The 19,740-nt window shown below is 43.1% G+C and overlaps 1 protein-coding gene across 3 annotated transcripts in view; it reads right to left on the bottom strand.

Moving 5' to 3' along the window:
* LOC139545024 (kinase suppressor of Ras 2-like) overlaps positions 1–19,740 on the bottom strand; it is a 131,265-nt gene that overhangs the window by 99,908 nt on the left and 11,617 nt on the right. For 2 of the 3 annotated variants that reach the window (XM_071352351.1, XM_071352349.1), the window contains exons 3-5: positions 18,019–18,169; positions 3,037–3,072; positions 2,092–2,635 (exon numbers count right to left, since the gene is read on the bottom strand). In XM_071352351.1, coding sequence (XP_071208452.1) covers positions 2,092–2,635; positions 3,037–3,072; positions 18,019–18,169 — 731 coding nt within the window. The remainder of the gene's footprint in view (positions 1–2,091; positions 2,636–3,036; positions 3,073–18,018; positions 18,170–19,740) is intronic. The other variant, XM_071352350.1, reaches the window with a different exon arrangement.

Raw genomic sequence — 19,740 nt, 5'->3', positions numbered from 1 at the left:
CCATTACTGACAGTTCACTAAACATGGCTGTTGTATCATTTGGCCAGTGGGCAGGTGGGTCTGTGGGTGGGGGAGGGTCCTTGCAAAAGAGGATTCTAATAATATCCCTTTCATACTAAGATGCCAACTTTATCATACTGCCAACTTTTTCCCGCATTTTCTTTATATCTGAAAGGTATTGCCGCGATCAAAGCCAAAACTTTTATTTCCGCCAAACAACCTAGTAATCATTTCAGTAAAGTTCTGCCTACGGCTTTGTATGAAACGTAGCCGCAATGCTGAGGCGGCATTGGCACACACTACGCTTCTAAAGTCTTGATGGTTGCTAAGGCAACGCCCGTTCACCATCCTCCTGCCAGTTGTAAACTTTGCGAGAGAAGTCACTTCACCCATCTGTTCACATAACCCATCACATACACTGCTTTATTACCCACATTGATCCATAAAGAATCACTGAGGGAATAAATATCACTGAATGATGAAAATATTGCAATAAAGTAGGCTAATGCAATTGAAGGCATCAAATTGTTGCTGACTGAAACTACCAAAGTCATCCAATCCTCCTTGTAATAGATTTTAAGCAATAGCCTATGAACGTGTGGTCATCTAGATGATAATTTCAGCACCGTTTTGATTGGGACAGCGACATCGCCCTGCTTTGAGACAAGTGTGGGAACTCGTCTTGACTAAATCTATGTTTGGATATTGGTAAGGCTACAATTAGGATTTGAAAAAGTTGAGGTGAGTGCGGCTCATGATCATCTTGTCTAGTTGAATCATTTACTTCAACATTTTGGACTTTAACAGGTGGATTACTTTGCTCTTCACTCACAGTCGTTTATTAGCCCAGGCCTACTCCCTACCAAAAGCCTGTGACTTCACTGACTCGTCTGATAATCAATCAATGTGATTTTGTTTCACTGACTCGTTTGATAATCAATCAATGTGATTTTGTTTCACCGACTCGTCTGATAATCAATCAATGTGATTTTGTTTCACTGAATCGTCTGATAATCAATCAATGTGATTTTGTTTCACTGAATCGTCTGATAATCAATCAATGTGATTTTGTTTCACTGACTCACTGAATTTTTTTCTGGCTGGGCAAATAAGTGGAGATGGTAGCTCGCTTGCTCATCTACCTCTGATTAGAAACATTTAGCGTGCTATAATGTAGCCTAAATCAAGTGTAGGCCTATTTTTTTGCTCAATCGCATATACGCAACTCCAAAAGCCTGCAGAGGTTGTGAAATATGAATGAGACTCACATGCTTTTGAAAATAGGATTGTTATTATTTTCTATGGGTATCATGATGAAGGTAAGACCCTACGCCAGCTTCCTAACAAAGCGGAGTGAAGGTAGGAAAGAGATGAAACGTGGATTAAAAAAGCATGAGATTGGGCTCTGTTTCAAAATATCACTTCACCAAGAATGTGCTGTCATCAAGGCAAAGGGTGGCTACTTTGAAGAATCTCAAATATAAAATATATTTTGATTTGTTGAACACTTTTTTGTTTACTACACGATTCCATATGTGTTATTTCATCGTTTTGATGTCTTCACTATTATTCTACAATGTAGAAAATAGTCACAATAAAGAAAAAACCCTTGAATGAGTAGGTGTGTCCAAACTTTTGACTGGTACTGTACACATGTGTGTTGACTGTGAATAGGTAGGTGTGTCTTGTCTGTTTAATGAACAAAATAACGACCTATTGATTTAATATGGATGGCGCAACAATGGCTGCACGGACCCATAACATAGGCCTGATTATCTCAAAATATGTAACTCTATTCTTTTGAAAATACATTGTATTAGTCTTATGTTCTTAGGACCTGCCTAAAGGAATGAATAATGGATTTATTTTTGATGGTGTATATTCTCAATAGATTTATTAAAATAAACCCCTCTCCACTACTACCACTCATCCCCCACTGGAGGTATAAAACGCCATACAGGCAAGAACTTGGTAAAAATGGGCTTGTTTGTAAGGGGGTCATATAAACATGGTTTTTACAGGCAAAATATCATAAATTCTATGTGAAAGCAGTATTAAGGGTTCAGATAAAACAAAGGTCAAATGACTCACTTGGGTGTCTGCGTTTCAGCTGCTTCCAGACCTATGCGATTTCCCAGCTGGAACTCGTGTGACTTAGATCGGTGCAGCGCCGTGAAGCCCGGCAGCAGGTGGATAAGCTTTCGGCTGGGGGGTGGGGGCGTTCCGGGAGCCTTCACCTTGTTCCTGCGCCTCATGGGGGGCGTGCCCGGGGGGGTCATGCTGTTGACCACCAGAGGAGTCCGGGGAGGGGTGTGGGCAAAGTGCCTCTGGCGGGGCGAGGGGGGCAGGGAGCGGTGGCCCATGTCCATGGGGGGGAAGGCCCCCAGTCCCAGGTGGTTGTCCACGGTGAGGCGGTCTGGCTGGACGTAGGGGCCGTACGGATAGGGTAGCAAGGCCTGGGGGCTGTGATATTGGCTGTGGTGCTGCTGCTTGTACTTGGCCTGGACCTTCGGGCTTTGGGAGAGCTGGAAGCGGACCCACTGGCTGGGTTCGGGAGAGGGGAAGGGAGAGTTCTCCTTGCCGGACTCGGAGGTGGGCCACTGGATGGACCAGTCCTGTTTGGCATGGCTGCCTGCTAGAGGAGGAGGAGGAGGAGGAGGGAGGAGGAGGAACATGTTACAGATAACATAAACAACCACCTGATAACTTGACTCTGTTTAATTATTTACATTTATACTCATTTAACGACAATAATAAAACAAATATTTGATTACAAAAAACAATGGCCTGATGATAGAGCAAAGAAGAGAGAGAGCATGCATCTGACATCAAGAGCAGATGCAATGTAGCATGTGGTTCAGATAGGAGAGGAGTAGAGGACAGTGATGCTTGATGAACCACAGCCACCTTGATCACTAAACATTAGATGAGAAGCTGGAGATGGGGGTTCATGTTGAGTAAATGAGACAGAATAGTTTGGTTTGGGAAAGCAGTGAAGAGAGAAATTATATTTTCAGCTTAAATGGGAATAATCACCTCCGTTATTGGGCAACGTGTCATCCTCAAGTTGTTCTGGAAAGAAAAGAAAAGGAAACAAAAGTTTATAGATTTTATAAAAAGATCGATTAAATATTCTGCAGTACCCTGGTTGATAATTTGTTGTTTCCCTCTCTCACATTGCCCTTTAGAGACCCAGCTATTGTAGTAATCACACACTCTAAAGAGCTCTCAGCATCAAAACTGACTACATTATCTGATCCAGTTCAATAACACTAATGGCTATGAACTCCTTAGGACTTTTTATTATCTGTGATGTTTTGAGACAAGGCCACCAGAGACTTCTGGAGGTAGAAGGATAATGATATAGAGGGGGAGAGATAGTGAGGAGAGAAGAGAGAGAGAGAGAGAGAGAGAGAGGAAGGAGAGGAGAGGAGAGGCGAGGAGAGGAGAGGAGAGGAGAGGAGAGGAGAGGAGAGGAGAGGAGAGGAGAGGAGAGGAGAGGAGAGGAGAGGAGAGGAGAGAGGGGAGAGAGAGAGAGAGAGAGGAGAGGAGAGGAGAGGAGAGGAGAGGAGAGGAGAGGAGAGGAGAGGAGAGGAGAGGAGAGGAGAGGAGAGGAGTAGAAGGAAAGGGATAGGCCTGCATTAACACGACTGAGCGACTGAGTGTCTTAAGGCCTCTCGTATGAGGTCAGGGGTCAAAGTATCTCTTCAGGACGACATCACATACATGTTCCCTCTGTGTCTGTCTGAGACACTCCCCGGGACAGTACAGTACACACACACACACACATACACAGCAAGTGACAGACAATGTCCTGGGGACATGAGAGTACAGTTTATTAAGACTAGAGGAGTCCTCAGGGATGTGTCCAATGGGAGACGGGTTGGTTGTCAAATGACATCCCTCAATAACTGAGGGTGACGTCAAAGAGTTAGTCATTCTAGTTTCATGGTATACGTCATGCTCTGTTCTTCAGATAAACAACATATAACAACAATGGAAAGCTTCCTATCTGATCATATAGACTACAGTTGACAGACTGTCTGCTTGCATGGATCTCCTACACACAACCACTATCAGTGGCGTCTCAACATACATGAGGTACTCATGGTGTTGCATATTAATCAACTTAATGCATAAGCAGGGCCAAATTAGTTAACCACTGAGATGAGAGACTTGTGATGATGGAGGAGATCTGTATACGGGGTGGAGACAGAGCTCACTGCTCTCCTTTCTCCAGCATCCTTCCCGCACTTCAAACACACACACTTACGCAAGGCCACACACACACACACACACACACACACACACACACACACACACACACACACACACACACACACACACACACACACACACACACACACACACACACACACACACACACACACACACACACACACACACACACACACACACTGATGGGTCTCTGAAACAGACTTGAAGTGTGCTGCACAGTGCACCAAACTCCTCAGACCAGACCAGGATGCAACAGGAAAAGAGACCAACGGAGCGCTCCTTAACTGCTCAGAAAGGAATAGAAGGGGAGGATGACCCACCCTCAAGCATCCTTCATCAGCAAAAACATATGGCAATCAAGCCACTGGATATTAAAACGTTTGGCATCTCCTCACTTGAAATGTTTCGAAATCATCAAAGAGCCTTCTTCACCCGTGGATACCAATAAACTGGCATGAGCTCTGTTAATATAGATGATGACGAGACACACACACACACACACACACACACACACACACACACACACACACACACACACACACACACACACACACAAGCATGTGATACTGATCAAATTACAGCCCAGGCATTAATTACACACAGGACCTGAATAATCCAATATTGTCTACAAACATCCATGTAACTAATGAACAGTGGGAATAATCCCTCTCTAGAGTATATTAGAGTATCCATTTCCTTGGAGTCTTTTAGTAAAAGCTCATTTGAAATGGTTTCTGTAATACTGTTGTCAGGGCTAGAGAAGGGAAGGGATATAGAGAAAGAATGAAGTCTAACGAGATACATGAAAATGTTTGGCTCTGTAACGGCTCAATTTACCAACTATACTAGTTTCTTAGCAACTGCTTTATTCAAACATTAACAGAGCTTCCTAGGGGCGGCAGGTGGCCGAGTTTTGGGCCAGTAACCGAAAGGTTGCTGGATCAAATCCCAGAACTGACAAGGTAAAATCTGTTGTTCTGCCCCAGAACAAGGCAATTAACCCACTGTAGGCTGTCATTGTAAATAAGAATTTGTTCTTAACTGACTTGCCTGGTTAAAAGAAAACATAAATAAATTGACTGCATGTGACCTCACAACAAAAAGACACAACCTTTTTTCTTCTCATTCTAAGGAGTGTAACTCTCATTCTATGGAGTGTAACTCTCATTCTATGGAGTGTAACTCTCATTCTATGGAGTCATTCTAATTCTATGGAGTATAACTCTCATTCTATGGAGAGTCATTCTAATTCTAAGGATTATAACTCTCATTCTATGGAGTGTCATTCTAATTCTATGGAGTATAACTCTCATTCTATGGAGTATAACTCTCATTCTATGGAGTGTCATTCTAATTCTATGGAGTATAACTCTCATTCTATGGAGTATAACTCTCATTCTATGGAGTGTAACTCTCATTCTATGGAGTCATTCTAATTCTATGGAGTCATTCTAATTCTATGGAGTATAACTCTCATTCTATGGAGTGTCATTCTAATTCTATGGAGTATAGCTCTCATTCTATGGAGTATAACTCTCATTCTATGGAGTGTAACTCTCATTCTATGGAGTCATTCTAATTCTATGGAGTGTACCTCTCATTCTATGGAGTATAACTCTCATTCTATGGAGAGTCATTCTAATTCTATGGAGTATAACTCTCATTCTATGGAATGTCATTCTAATTCTATGGAGTATAACTCTCATTCTATGGAGTATAACTCTCATTCTATGGAGTGTAACTCTCATTCTATGGAGTCATTCTAATTCTATGGAGTATAACTCTCATTCTATGGAGTGTCATTCTAATTCTATGGAGTATAACTCTCATTCTATGGAGTGTAACTCTCATTCTATGGAGTGTCATTCTAATTCTATGGAGTATAACTCTCATTCTATGGAGTATAACTCTCATTCTATGGAGTGTAACTCTCATTCTATGGAGTGTAATTCTCATTCTATGGAGTGTAACTATCATTCTATGGAGAGTCATTCTAATTCTATGGAGTATAATTCTCATTCTATGGAGTGTCATTCTAATTCTATGGAGTATAACTCTCATTCTATGGAGTATAACTCTCATTCTATGGAGTGTCATTCTAATTCTATGGAGTATAACTCTCATTCTATGGAGTATAACTCTCATTCTATGGAGTGTAACTCTCATTCTATGGAGTGTCATTCTAATTCTATGGAGTATAACTCTCATTCTATGGAGTGTAACTCTCATTCTATGGAGTCATTCTAATTCTATGGAGTGTAATTCTCATTCTATGGAGTGTAACTATCATTCTATGGAGAGTCATTTTAATTCTATGGAGTATAACTCTCATTCTATGGAGTGTCATTCTAATTCTATGGAGTATAACTCTCATTCTATGGAGTATAACTCTCATTCTATGGAGTGTAACTCTCATTCTATGGAGTGTCATTCTAATTCTATGGAGTATAACTCTCATTCTATGGAGAGTCATTCTAATTCTATGGAGTGTAACTCTCATTCTATGGAGTGTCATTCTAATTCTATGGAGTATAACTCTCATTCTATGGAGTGTAACTCTCATTCTATGGAGTGTAACTCTCATTCTATGGAGTATAACTCTCATTCTATGGAGTATAACTCTCATTCTATGGAGTGTAACTCTCATTCTATGGAGAGTCATTCTAATTCTATGGAGTACAACTCTCATTCTATGGAGTGTAACTCTCATTCTATGGAGTGTAACTCTCATTCTATGGAGTGTCTGTAGAGTGACTTGGTGATGGATGAGGTGAGCTTCCCCCTTACTATGTAAACCGATTTGGGTGTCTAGAAAAGAGCAATATAAATCCAATCAATGAATTATGTACAGATCAATCAAATCAATCAATTATGTACAGCCATTGTTCCATAGAATTATGAATTATAATAGTATAATGGACATGATTGTTCTGATGATGGTATGAAAGCTCAGCCATTTCGGTCAGGGAGAGTCATTTAATAGGATCTCTTTGCATTGTTCTCTGTGCTGTCACTTGGCCAGCTGCAGCAGAGGTCCTATACAGTACAGTATCCTACAGTATCTCCACAGTGATTCACAATACACCACACCAGTCAGAGGACATGAAGGAGTGATTATTCAAGATGATGATTTATGGTAATATGGCCAACACATTACACATGCTCATTGTTAATAGGAGATATTTACATATAGGTAGAGTTCTGTGAGAATAGGCGGTTAACAGCAAACTAATTTGACTAGTTAGGACGAGGCTTGTGCTGTTGTGTGGTAAATGGCATAGAAAGGCCACTGGGATTCTATCCTCATAGGGCTCTGGTCAAAAGTAGTGCACTAAATAGTGATTAGGATACAATTTGGGAAACACCCTTTGTGAAAGGATGCCATATGCTGCTCCAGAAGGATTCATTTTTTATTTAATCCTTTGAATGGGATGACGGTGGACGATGGTGGTTCTTACAGCATCAGTAGTAGCTAGATATCTTCCTCTCTTCTATCCTCTCCTTTCCTCTTCTCTCCTCCTCTCATGCCCTGTCCTCCTCTTCTCTCCCATACTCATCTCCTCTCCTCTCCCATACTCCTCTCGTCCTCTCCTCTCTTGCCCTCTCCTCCTCTCCTCTCTCATCCTCTCCGCCTATCCTCTCTCCTCCTCTCCTTTCATGTCCTCTCCTCTCTTCTCTTCTTGTCCTCTCCTCTTTTCCTCTCCTCCTCTTGGCCTCTTCTCCTCCTCTCCTCTCCTCTCCTGTCCTCTTTTGTCCTCTCCTTTCCTCTCTTGTCCCCTCCTCTCCTCCTCTCTTGTCCTCTACTCCTCTCGTCCTCTCCTCTCCTCTCTTGTCCTCTACTCCTCTCGTCCTCTCCTCTCTTGTCCCCACCTCTCTCCTCCTCCTTTCTTGACCTCTCGTGTCCCCCCTTCTCCTCTCTTCTCTTGTTTCCCTCCTCTCCTCCTCTCTTGTCCTCTCCTCTCTTGCCCTCTCCTCTCTTCTCCCCTCCTCTTCTCTCCTACTCTCTTCTCCTCCTCTCCTCTCTTGTCCTCTCCTCTCTTGTCCCCTCCTCTCTTCTCCTCCTCTCCTCTCTTGTCCTCTCCTCTCCTGTCCTCTCCTCTATTGTCCTCTCCTCCTCTTCGCTTGTGTCCTCTATTCTCTTGTCCAGTCCTCTCTTCTCCTCCTCTCTTGTCCTCTCCTCTCTTGTCCTCTCCTCTTTTGTCCTCCCCTCTCTTGTGCTCTCCTCTTCTTTCTATACTCACAGATGGCATTTGAAGCCAATTAGTTGTGAGTGTAAGTCTGCAGTCTTAAGGCAGGGCAGGCGCTGGGCCAGTCTTTTTAATGATGAAAAGATGAGTGAGGATGTATACTGAGTCTGAGAATTCCGGGCACGACTTGTCTCTCTCATGAACACTTAGCTCTCAGCGTTAAGGCTAGATCAACACTATTAGTAAGGACAAGGCAGGATGTTTGGTTTACAGTGAGTGTGCATGCACGCTTGTATGCATGCATGTGTTGAGTGTGTGTGGGCTACTGAAGAGGGGCATGCTGGGTAAATAATGGGTGTACATTGGAGCAACACAGAGGGACTAACTGACAAGATCCTAGCTTAAACAATATGACTCAACGCTGAAGCAACTTGTGAGTTGAAATACGAACCAAGACCTGTGTGAAAGCCACAATCACCTTGCATTTGTTTTTAAAGCAATAAACTATTCTAATATACACTTTAAATGAAAGTGTTCTTAATAGCTGAAATTCTCATTTACTGTAAGTGAATTACATGTCTCACTCCTCAATATACAATCACATGTCTCACTTCTCAATATACAATCACATGTCTCACTTCTCAATATACAATCACATGTCTCACTCCTCAATATACAATCACATGTCTCACTCCTGAATATACAATCACATGTCTCACTTCTCAATATACAATCACATGTCTCACTTCTCAATATACAATCACATGTCTCACTCCTCAATATACAATCACATGTCTCACTCCTCAATATACAATCACATGTCTCACTCCTCAATATACAATCACATGTCTCACTCCTCAATATACAATCACATGTCTCACTCCTCAATATACAATCACATGGCTCACTCCTCAATATACAATCACATGGCTCACTCCTCAATATACAATCACATGTCTCACTTCTCAATATACAATCACATGTCTCACTCCTCAATATACAATTACATGTCTCACTCCTGAATATACAATCACATGTCTCACTCCTGAATATACAATCACATGTCTCACTTCTCAATATACAATCACATGTCTCACTCCTCAATATACAATCACATGTCTCACTCCTCAATATACAATCACATGTCTCACTCCTCAATATACAATCACATGTCTCACTCCTCAATATACAATCACATGTCTCACTCCTCAATATACAATCACATGTCTCACTCCTCAATATACAATCACATGTCTCACTGCTCAATATACAATCACATGTCTCACTTCTCAATATACAATCGCATGTCTCAATATACAATCACATGTCTCACTCCTCAATATACAATCACATGTCTCACTCCTCAATATACAATCACATGTCTCACTCCTCAATATACAATCACATGTCTCACTCCTCAATATACAATCACATGTCTCACTCCTCAATATACAATCACATGTCTCACTCCTCAATATACAATCACATGTCTCACTCCTCAATATACAATCACATGTCTCACTCCTCAATATACAATCACATGTCTCACTGCTCAATATACAATCACATGTCTCACTTCTCAATATACAATCGCATGTCTCAATATACAATCACATGTCTCACTCCTCAATATACAATCACATGTCTCACTCCTCAATATACAATCACATGTCTCACTCCTCAATATACAATCACATGTCTCACTCCTCAATATACAATCACATGTCTCACTCCTCAATATACAATCACATGTCTCACTCCTCAATATACAATCACATGTCGCACGTTACGTTTTTCTATTGACCTCAAAAACGTTGTTATGGATGCAACTGTGAAGGATGCAGCGTTACCTGAGTAAACGTATCTATTCCTCTGTCACCAGCTCACACAGAGACTGGAACTCGAGACCTCTGTCTCGCAAACACACCACAATGTCTTAGCCAGCTACGCCACCAAAAAGGTAGCAATTCTACTGCGTGGGTGGAGACACTTCAAGCTGAAGAGTCCAAGTGAGGTTACAAATCCTGTACACAACAAAGTTTATATTAGTCACTGGCTTCTCCAATAACAGAAGTGCAACTAAGTCTGCAATGGCTTTAAGAGTCATTACAAAATACTGTGACAATTCAAACTTTTTCATGTGAATATTCTGCATATTCATGATCTGCGTAGGAGTTACAAAGACAGGCCTCCATAGAGGGCCATGAATAATCTTCCCCACGGACCCATTCCTCTCAGAGAATACAAAAACACACTGCAAATGTCATATTTAAAAGTGGGGGCTGAGCGTCAGAGTGTAGTGGTGGTCATTTTCTCTCTTAAGGTTTAAAGAAAGGACTGAGACTGAAGGCTGGGCATGAGTCTGGGACTGGAGGCTGTGGCTGGAGGCTGGGGCTGGAGGCTGGGGATGGAGGCTGAGACTGGGGATGAGCCTGGGGATGAGTCTGGAGGCTGGGGATGAGTCTGGGGGCTGGGGCTGGCGGCTGGGGATGAGGATGGAGGCTGAGGCTGGAGATGAACCTGGAAGCTGGGGATGAAGCTGGAGGCTGGAGATGAAGCTGGAGGCTGGGGATGAAGCTGGAGGCTTGGGCTGGAAGCTGGGGATGGAGGCTGAGGATGGGGCTGGAGGCTGAGGAGGGTGCTGGAGACTGGGGATGAGGCTGTGGCTGGAGAATGGGGATGAGGCTGGGGCTGTAGGCTGGGGATGGGGCTGGAGGCTGAGGAGGGTGCTGGAGACTGGGGATGAGGCTGGGGCTGGAGAATGGGGATGAGGCTGGGGCTGGAGGCTGAGGATGGGGCTGGAGTCTGAGGAGGGTGCTGGAGACTGGGGATGAGGCTGGGGCTGGAGAATGGGGATGAGCCTGGGGATGAAGCTGGAGGCTGAGACTGGAGGCTGGATGCTGGTGACTTGGGAGGAGAATGAAGGCTGGGGATGAGAATGAAGGCTGGGGATGAGGCTGAGGCTGGGGATGAGTCTGAATGCTGGGGCTGGGGATGAGGCTAGGACTGAGCCTGGGGATGAGTCTGAAGGCTGGGGCTGGGGATGAGGCTGGGGCCTGAAGATGAGGCTGAGACTGGGTATGAGACTGCGTACCAAATGGCAACCTATTCCCTATATAGGGCACTACTTTTGACCAGGGCCTTTTGGGCCCTTATCAAAAGAAGTGCACTATAAATGGAATAGGGTGCCATTTGAGACGTGACCTGGGAGACAAAATATGCCTTTCTCTCCCTTTCGCTCTGAGTATGAGAGGCCCTAATAGCAGTCGCGCAGTGTGTGGTGTTCCCGTTACATTCACACCTCTCGCCGGCCACCCGTTTGAAAAGAGTACATTAGAGTATGTGTGTGTGTGTGTCCAACCCCTTTGCTGACCGTGAGAAGCAGGATGACTGAGGAGAACAGTAACTGTATCTGTATCTGTCTGTACAATACAGAGTTACAACTCTTAGCTATCCATGTTATGCATGACTATATCATTTATAATTGGGCTGAATTGGGCTGGCTTTGGTCTGTTTCATGTACAGCAGTGGATGCTCCTCAGAGGAGGACCATCCTCCTCAGTGAATTTCATAAAAATAAAAATACTGAAACATTAAAAAAGTTATTATTTTCAGATAAAACTACACTAAATATATTAACTTCACCAAATATTTGATTAAAACACACTGTTATGCAATGAAGGTCTACAGTAGCTGGAGGAGAGCTAGCTTCCGTCCTCCTCTGGGTACAGTGACTTCAATACAAAACCTAGGAGGATCGTGGTCCTCACCCCCTTCCATAGACTTACACAGTAATCATGACAACTTCCGGAGGACATCCTCCAACCTATCAGAGCTCTTGCAGCATGAACTGACATGTTGTCCACCAAATCAAAGGATCACAGAATGAATCTAGTACTGAAAGCATAAGCTACAGCTAGCTAGCACTGCAGTGGATCAAATGTGGTGAGTAGTTTACTCTTATTTGTTTTCACTTTCTTAGCTAGAGAATGCAGCTAGCTAGTTTAGCCTACTCAAACACCTGGCTCAAACAGGGAACTGATATGTTGTTCACCAATCAAAGGATCACAGAATGAATCTAATACTGAAAGCATAAGCTACAGCTAGCTAGCACTGCAGTGGATCAAATGTGGTGAGTAGTTTACTCTTATTTGTTTTCACTTTCTTAGCTAGAGAATGCAGCTAGCTAGTTTAGCCTACTCAAACACCTGGCTCAAACAGCGAGGGATGCTATGATAGCTAGCTGGCTATGTCTATCCAACACTGGAACTCTTCCAAGTCAAGATAAGCTTTTGGTTTTAATAATTTATTGCCACCAGGGCCCACCCGTGTAACTGCCAAACTGCATGCTGACTACACTGTACTGCATGATTGTAGCAGATTTACTAACACGTTAGTTCTAGTAGGTATGTTGACTATGACGTTAGCTAATATGGTGACAACAATGTAGGTTGTGTGTAGAGGTTAGCGGTTATGATATGAATGTTTGGCTTGGATTATTATTTTTTGCCTGGTCACAGACAGCTGATATGTTGTGCACTGAGGTCCACAAGCGAAGGGAAAAGGTGAGAAGAGGAGAGCGTGTAGATGCGAGAAGCAATTATACAACGGTCAAAGGGACAATGCTGTTTGTATGTGGCTGCTGTGAAATTTAACTGTGTTTCGCGTGTGATTAGGGGTGTATTCATTTGACCTATTCTGTTGAAAAACATACCTGAATTTGTAGAAATAGAAACTTATGTTTGCAACTGTTGGACTAATTATTACACCCTAGATCAGCTAGATGCAGGCAAGAGTGTGCAAGGCGGTATTGAATGTGTCAATGTCTGTCACCTTGATTACTCAAATTTTTCTCTCGACGTGTCTGCACCTATGTTGTTAACTTTAATTCATAGGCTAGATTCTAGCAACCTCCCGATGGGTATAGGGAAAATGTTAGTATGATGTAGTAGCCTACACCCATTGATGTTACATTGAGCTGGCTGAATGGAATATGAATGACAGTCATCCAATATGCTGTTATACAAATAAAGCCGTGCTCACAAAAAATAAATTTGTCCTCCCTCATCTTAAACGGCACCAACCGCCACTGATGTACAGGCCTAGCCTATGTGTATGTGTGTGTGTGTGTGATCTATTATGTTTGGTTGGAACAACTACAACTAGGCACACACACAAACACCCAACTGGACTCTGTATGGGTGTCCAATCTCCGGGCTGTCTCCGTTGGAGGAAGTTGGAACTCAGCAGCCAATCAGCTACTGGTTACAATCTAATCAGACCTTAGGAACAGACACACAGGCCAGACCAGTGTGTGTGTGTGTGTGTGTGTGTGTGTGTGTGTGTGTGTGTGTGTGTGTGTGTGTGTGTGTGTGTGTGTGTGTGTGTGTGTGTGTGTGTGTGTGTGTGTGTGTGTGTGTGTGTGTGTGTGTGTGTGTGTGTGTGTGTGTGCGTTTGTAGCCCAGAGCCTATTCAACACCCACAGGCTGCAATGAACCTGCCTACTGCTCTGAGTAGGGTGCTGTCTTTCAGATGGTACGTTAAACGGGTGTCCTGACTCTCTGTGGTCATTACAGATTCCATGGCACTTGTCGCAAGAGTAGGGGTGTTAACCCCGGTGTCCTGGCTAAATTCCCAACCTGGCCCCATTCCATCATGGCCACCTAATCAACCCTTCATTCCTAATTGGCAAACGGTTGCTGTGCATAACCCAAGTGGGTGCCACAAGTTGGTGGTGGGTGAGTTCCCCCCCCCCCCCCCCCCCTTACTATGTAAAGCACTTTGAGCAGCTCAGTCGGTAGAAAGGAGCTTTATAAATCCATTATTATTATTATTATTTTTATTTTATTTATTATTTTGCCTTTATTTAACCAGGTAGGCCAGTTGAGAACAAGTTCTTCATTGTTATTATTATTACTGGAGTTAGCTGTGTGTAGAATCAAAGCAGGGAAGGGAAGTGGTCGTAAGATGAACGTTGGGACTGACGGGACATTGTGTTATCTGATAGCAGTTTGGTACATGGACACATTTTCCTAAAGCAACATCTGCTCTCTTTTCATATGGAGAAAAAATATTCCCGGTCTGTGTACTATGACCGTGACGAGGAGAACACTGCACCGACAAATACAACTCTTCTCAACTTGGCTTGATAACATAAAGTATTCCCAGTGACTCATCTAAGAGACACATCTGGTGGGAATGAATGAACGTGTGTGTAGGGGGGTTGACAGACACATCAAACCTAGTTTTGTGATGGTCTACTGTCCCCTTCTGCTCAGCAAGCAAAACTACAACACTAGACTGTTTAGTTCTGAAAATAAACATGTGGTCTGTGCTGCCCCCTATTGGACAAAATGCCAACGGGCTACATGCTCTGTATGCTGGGAGGGTGCATCTCAATCATCCACAGCAGCCTCCTTTCCTCATATCCTCCCTTCATCTATACTGATCTGAAAACACTTGACAGGTGAAAGCAAAATGGTGTAATGTCTTGTAATGCTGTGCAATAATTTGGTTTCCATTGTCATCAGTGGAGATGAAGGAAATGAGACAAGGAGACTATTGAGATGCACCCATGCACCCACGGAGAGGAACGAGGGGACTACTGTGAGGATGTCACGCAGTCACAGGTAAAGGGTACTAAAAGTGGCTGTTACAGTATACGAGGGCAGAGAGCTTCATTTGTCCTATAATGGCAAGAGCAATTAATAACTCAATATGGATCATTTAACTCTTAGATATTTCCCTGTTAAAACCTGGTGCTGGAGACCCACGGGGCAGCAGGCAGCCTAGCGGTTAGAGAGGCAAGCCAGCAACTGGAGGGTTGCCAGTTTGAAACCCAGGTCAGACGGGACAAATCTGGCAGGAAGTGAGCTGGCATCCAGAAGGTTGCTGTTATCAAATTCAAGATGCCATTGCCTGTCGTTGTGCCCTTGAGCAAGGCATTTAACCCTCCACAACAGCTTCCTGGGCGCCCAGGGTTGCAGCCAAATCCTGCATGTGTCTTTTGGAGGGGTTGGGTTAAAAGCAGAAGTCAAATCATTCCTCAATGTGTCATGTCATGAGACAGGCATCCAGGCTATATTGACTTCATACTGTGTTGCTAAATCTGGTCAGCAGATGGCGGCATTCACCAGTTCATGAAAAGTCCTCATGAACTGTATAGATCAGGTGGTGTAAAGTACTTGGGTAAAAATACTTGAAAGTACTACTTAAGTAGATTTTTTTGGGTATCTGTACTTTACTTTGCTATTAATATTTTACTTCACTACATTCCTAAAGAAAATTATGTACTTTTTACTCCTACATTTTCCCTGACACCCAAAAGTACTTGGACAGGAAAATTGTCTATTTCACACTTATCAAGAGAACATCCTTGGTCATCCCTACTGCCTCTGATCTGGCGGAGTCACTAAACACATGCTTCGTTTTTAAATTATGTCTGGGTTGGAGCAAGCCTCTGGCTATCTGTAAAAAAAAAATATATACTAGAAAATGTGGCCATCTGCTTAGCTTAAAATAAATTATATTATATTATAAGGAATTTTAAATTATTTAGACTTGTACTTTTCCTTTTGATAATTAAGTACATTTTAGCAATTACATTTACTTTTGATTCTTAAGTATATTTAAAACCAAATACTTTTAGACTTTTACTCAAGTAGTATTTTACTGGGTGACTCACTTGAGTCATTTTCTATTAAGGTATCTTATTTTTACTCAAGTATGACATTTGGGTACTTTTTCCACCACTGCTCTCCAACCCTGTTCCTGGAGAGTTACCCTTGTGTTGGTTTTCTCTCCAACCTTGTTCCTGGAGAGCTACCCTTGTGTTGGTTTTCTCTCCAACCCTGTTCCTGGAGAGCTACCCTTGTGTTGGTTTTCTCTCCAACCCTGTTCCTGGAGAGTTACCCTTGTGTTGGTTTTCTCTCCAACCCTGTTCCTGGAGAGTTACCCTTGTGTTGGTTTTCTCTCCAACCCTGTTCCTGGAGAGTTACCCTTGTGTTGGTTTTCTCTCCAACCCTGTTCCTGGAGAGTTACCCTTGTGTTGGTTTTCTCTCCAAACCTGTTCCTGGAGAGTTACCCTTGTGTTGGTTTTCTCTCCAACCCTGTTCCTGGAGAGTTACCCTTGTGTTGGTTTTCTCTCCAACCCTGTTCCTGGAGAGCTACCCTCCTGTAACTTAGCTGATTTAGTTTATCAACCAGCTAATTATTAGAATCAAGTGCACAAGATTAGTGTTGGAGTTCAAACCTATAGGACGGTAGCTCTCCATGAACAGGGTTGGAGAGCTCAGGTATAGATAACCTCATACTACCATCCTGATATTGTGAGCCTGTAGGACGGTTGCTCTCAGGGAACAGGGCTGGAGAGCTCAGGTATAGATAACCTCATACTACCATCCTGATATCGTGAGCTTAAATAAATATGTTTTGCTTGTAGTGAAACACACTGTGTACAAAACATTAGGAACTTTCCATGACAGACTGACAAAGTGAATTCAGGTGAAAGCTATGATCCATAATTGATGTCAACTTTTTGATTTAACTAGGCAAGTCAGTTAAGAACAAATTATTATTTACAAAGACGGCCTAGGAACAGTGGGTTAACTGCCTGGGGCAGAACGACAGATTTTTACCTTGTCAACTCAGGAATTTGATCTAGCAACCTTTCGGTTACTGGCCTAACACTCTAACCACTAGGCTACCTGCCGGCTACCTGCCATAAATCAGTGTAGATGAAAGGAAGGAGACACATTGAAGAAGGACCTTTAAGCCTTGAAACAATTGAGACATGTATTGTGTATGTGTGCCATTCAGAGGGTGAATGGGCCAGACAAAAGTTTTAAGTGCCTTTGAACTGGGTTTGGTAGTAAGGGCCAGGCGCCCTGATTTGAGTGTGTCAAGAACTGCAATGCTGCTTGGTTTCTCACGCCCAACAGTTTCCCATGTGTATCAACAATGGTCCACCACCCAAAGGACATCCAGCCTTCTTGACACAACTGTGGGAAGCATTGGAGTCAATATGGGCCAGCATCCCTGTGGAACGCTTTCAACACTGTGTAGTCCATCCCCCAACGACTTGAGGCTGTTCTGAGGCCAAAGGAGGGTGCAACTCAATATTAGGATGGCTTTATTTTTATGTAAGCTTGCGAGATCGCGATAGTAATACAAGGCTACTGTATAAAGCACTAACTGAAAACTCCCCATGAACTCAGGCAATAACAACCTAGAGGAGTCAGTTACGTCCCAGAGTGCCCTCCCCCTCTCTCCCCTCCCTTCTTCCCTCCCTCTCTCCCTTCCTCAGAGACGGCATGTGTTAGGGGCCCTACCGAGTGGTGCAGCGGTCTAAGGCACTGCGTTGCTGTGCAAGAGGTGTCACTACAGTCCCTGATTCAATTCCAGGCTGTATCACATCCGGCTGTGATTGGGGTCCCATAGGGTGGCGCATGGGTTTGGCCGGGGTAGGCCGTCATTGTAAATAAGAATTTGTTCTTAACACACTTGCCTAGTTAAATGAAAGTTAAATAAATACCTGACTTGTCCCCACTGTCTACCTTTCCTCCCTCTCCCTCCAAGTGTGTAGGGTTCCTACCTGACTTGTGGGCCCTCCTTAGGCAGGTCAGAGAGGCATTGAGCCGGGCACACTCCTCGTCGTTGGCTCCAAACTTCTCCATGGCCTCACACACCTCCTCATCACTCATCTCCAACAGCCCCTCTAGAGTCACCTCGCCTGGACCCATCTCCTACAGAACACACATACAAGTAGCCTGGTCCCAGATCTGTTTGTGCTTCTGCCTACTTCATTGTCATGATGATTCCATCAGGAGTTGGCTAGAGAGCAGAAACAGACTGGCACCCAGGCTAACACACATGCGCCCAAACTAACACACACAGAAATGGAGTTTGATAGCCCTGGACCTGTATTTACCAAGAGTATCAGAGAATGCTGATATAAGATCAGGTATTTTAGATTATACACTGAACTAAAATATAAACACAACATGTAAAGTGTTGGTCCCATGTTTCATGAGCTGAAATAAAAGATCCCAGAAATGTTCCATGTGCACAAAAATCTTATTTCTCTCAAATGTTGTGCACAAATGAGTTTACATCCCTGTCACACAACACAATGCCACATATGTCTCAAGTGTTGAGGGCGCATGCAATTGGCATTCTGACCTCGGCAATGTCCACCAGAGCTGTTGTCAGAGAATTTAATGTTAATTTCTCTACCATAATCCGCCTCCAAAGTAATTTAAGAGAATTTGGCAGTACATCCAACTGGGCTCACAACTGCAGACCATGTGTATGGCGTCGTGTGGGTAAGCGGTTTGCTGATGTCAACATTGTGAACAGTGTCCCATGGTGGCGGTGGAGTTATGTTATGGGCAGGCATAAGCTACGGACAACGAACACAATTGCATGTTATCGATAACAATTTGAATGCACAGAAATATTGTGACCAGATCCTGAGGCCTATTGTGAGGCCCATTTTCTTTAAGGTATCTGTGACCAACAGATGCATATCTTTATTCGCAGTCATGTGAAATCCATAGATTAGGGCCTAACGAATTGATTTCAATTGACTGATTTCCTCATATGACATGTAAACTGAGTAAAATCTTTGAAATTGTAGCGTTTATATTTTTGTTCGGTATATAAAATAAAAGATCATATGGCCAGGGAAGACAGAAACGTGCTCCCACACTTGTCTTTTCTTACTAGCACTGACTATGCTGATAGCTACTTCTTTTTGTATATATTTTTGTTGTTGCTTACTGTGACTGACTGTGATATGTGGTTGTCTCACCTAGCTACCTTAAGACGAATGCACTAACTGTATGTGACTCTGGATAAGAGTGTCTAAACAGGGTTGGGGTCATAGACATGTTAGTCATTTAGCAGACGCTCTTATCCGTAGCGACTTGAACTTAATGCATTCATCTTAATGAAGCTAGACAACCACATATCAGGGTTGAAGTAAGTAAAACTTTTCATCAATAAAAGTAGCAAAGACAGTGCTAGTAACAACAATGCATGCTAGAGAGACAAGGTAGCACTCGAGAAGGTTCAGGAAGTGATGTGTTTTGGGCAAAGGAAGAAGACTATGTTGGGCTTATAGAAATTGAAAGCAATGTTTGTTTATGATGAGGTGTTAGTCCGATCCACCATCCTGACCGCTCTTGTAAGCAGGAAGTACAGATAAAATTCAAATTCCAATCCTCTTCAAAACTTTTCAATTTTCAGAGGAAAATGTGGAATTGGGAGTTGTAATTTCGTTTACTTCCTGAAATGACTGGAATTTAAATGGAAT

Source organism: Salvelinus alpinus, chromosome 19 (assembly GCF_045679555.1).
Source record: "Salvelinus alpinus chromosome 19, SLU_Salpinus.1, whole genome shotgun sequence".
Classification (NCBI taxonomy): domain Eukaryota; kingdom Metazoa; phylum Chordata; class Actinopteri; order Salmoniformes; family Salmonidae; genus Salvelinus; species Salvelinus alpinus.
This window is presented reverse-complemented; position numbering and strand designations above follow the sequence as displayed.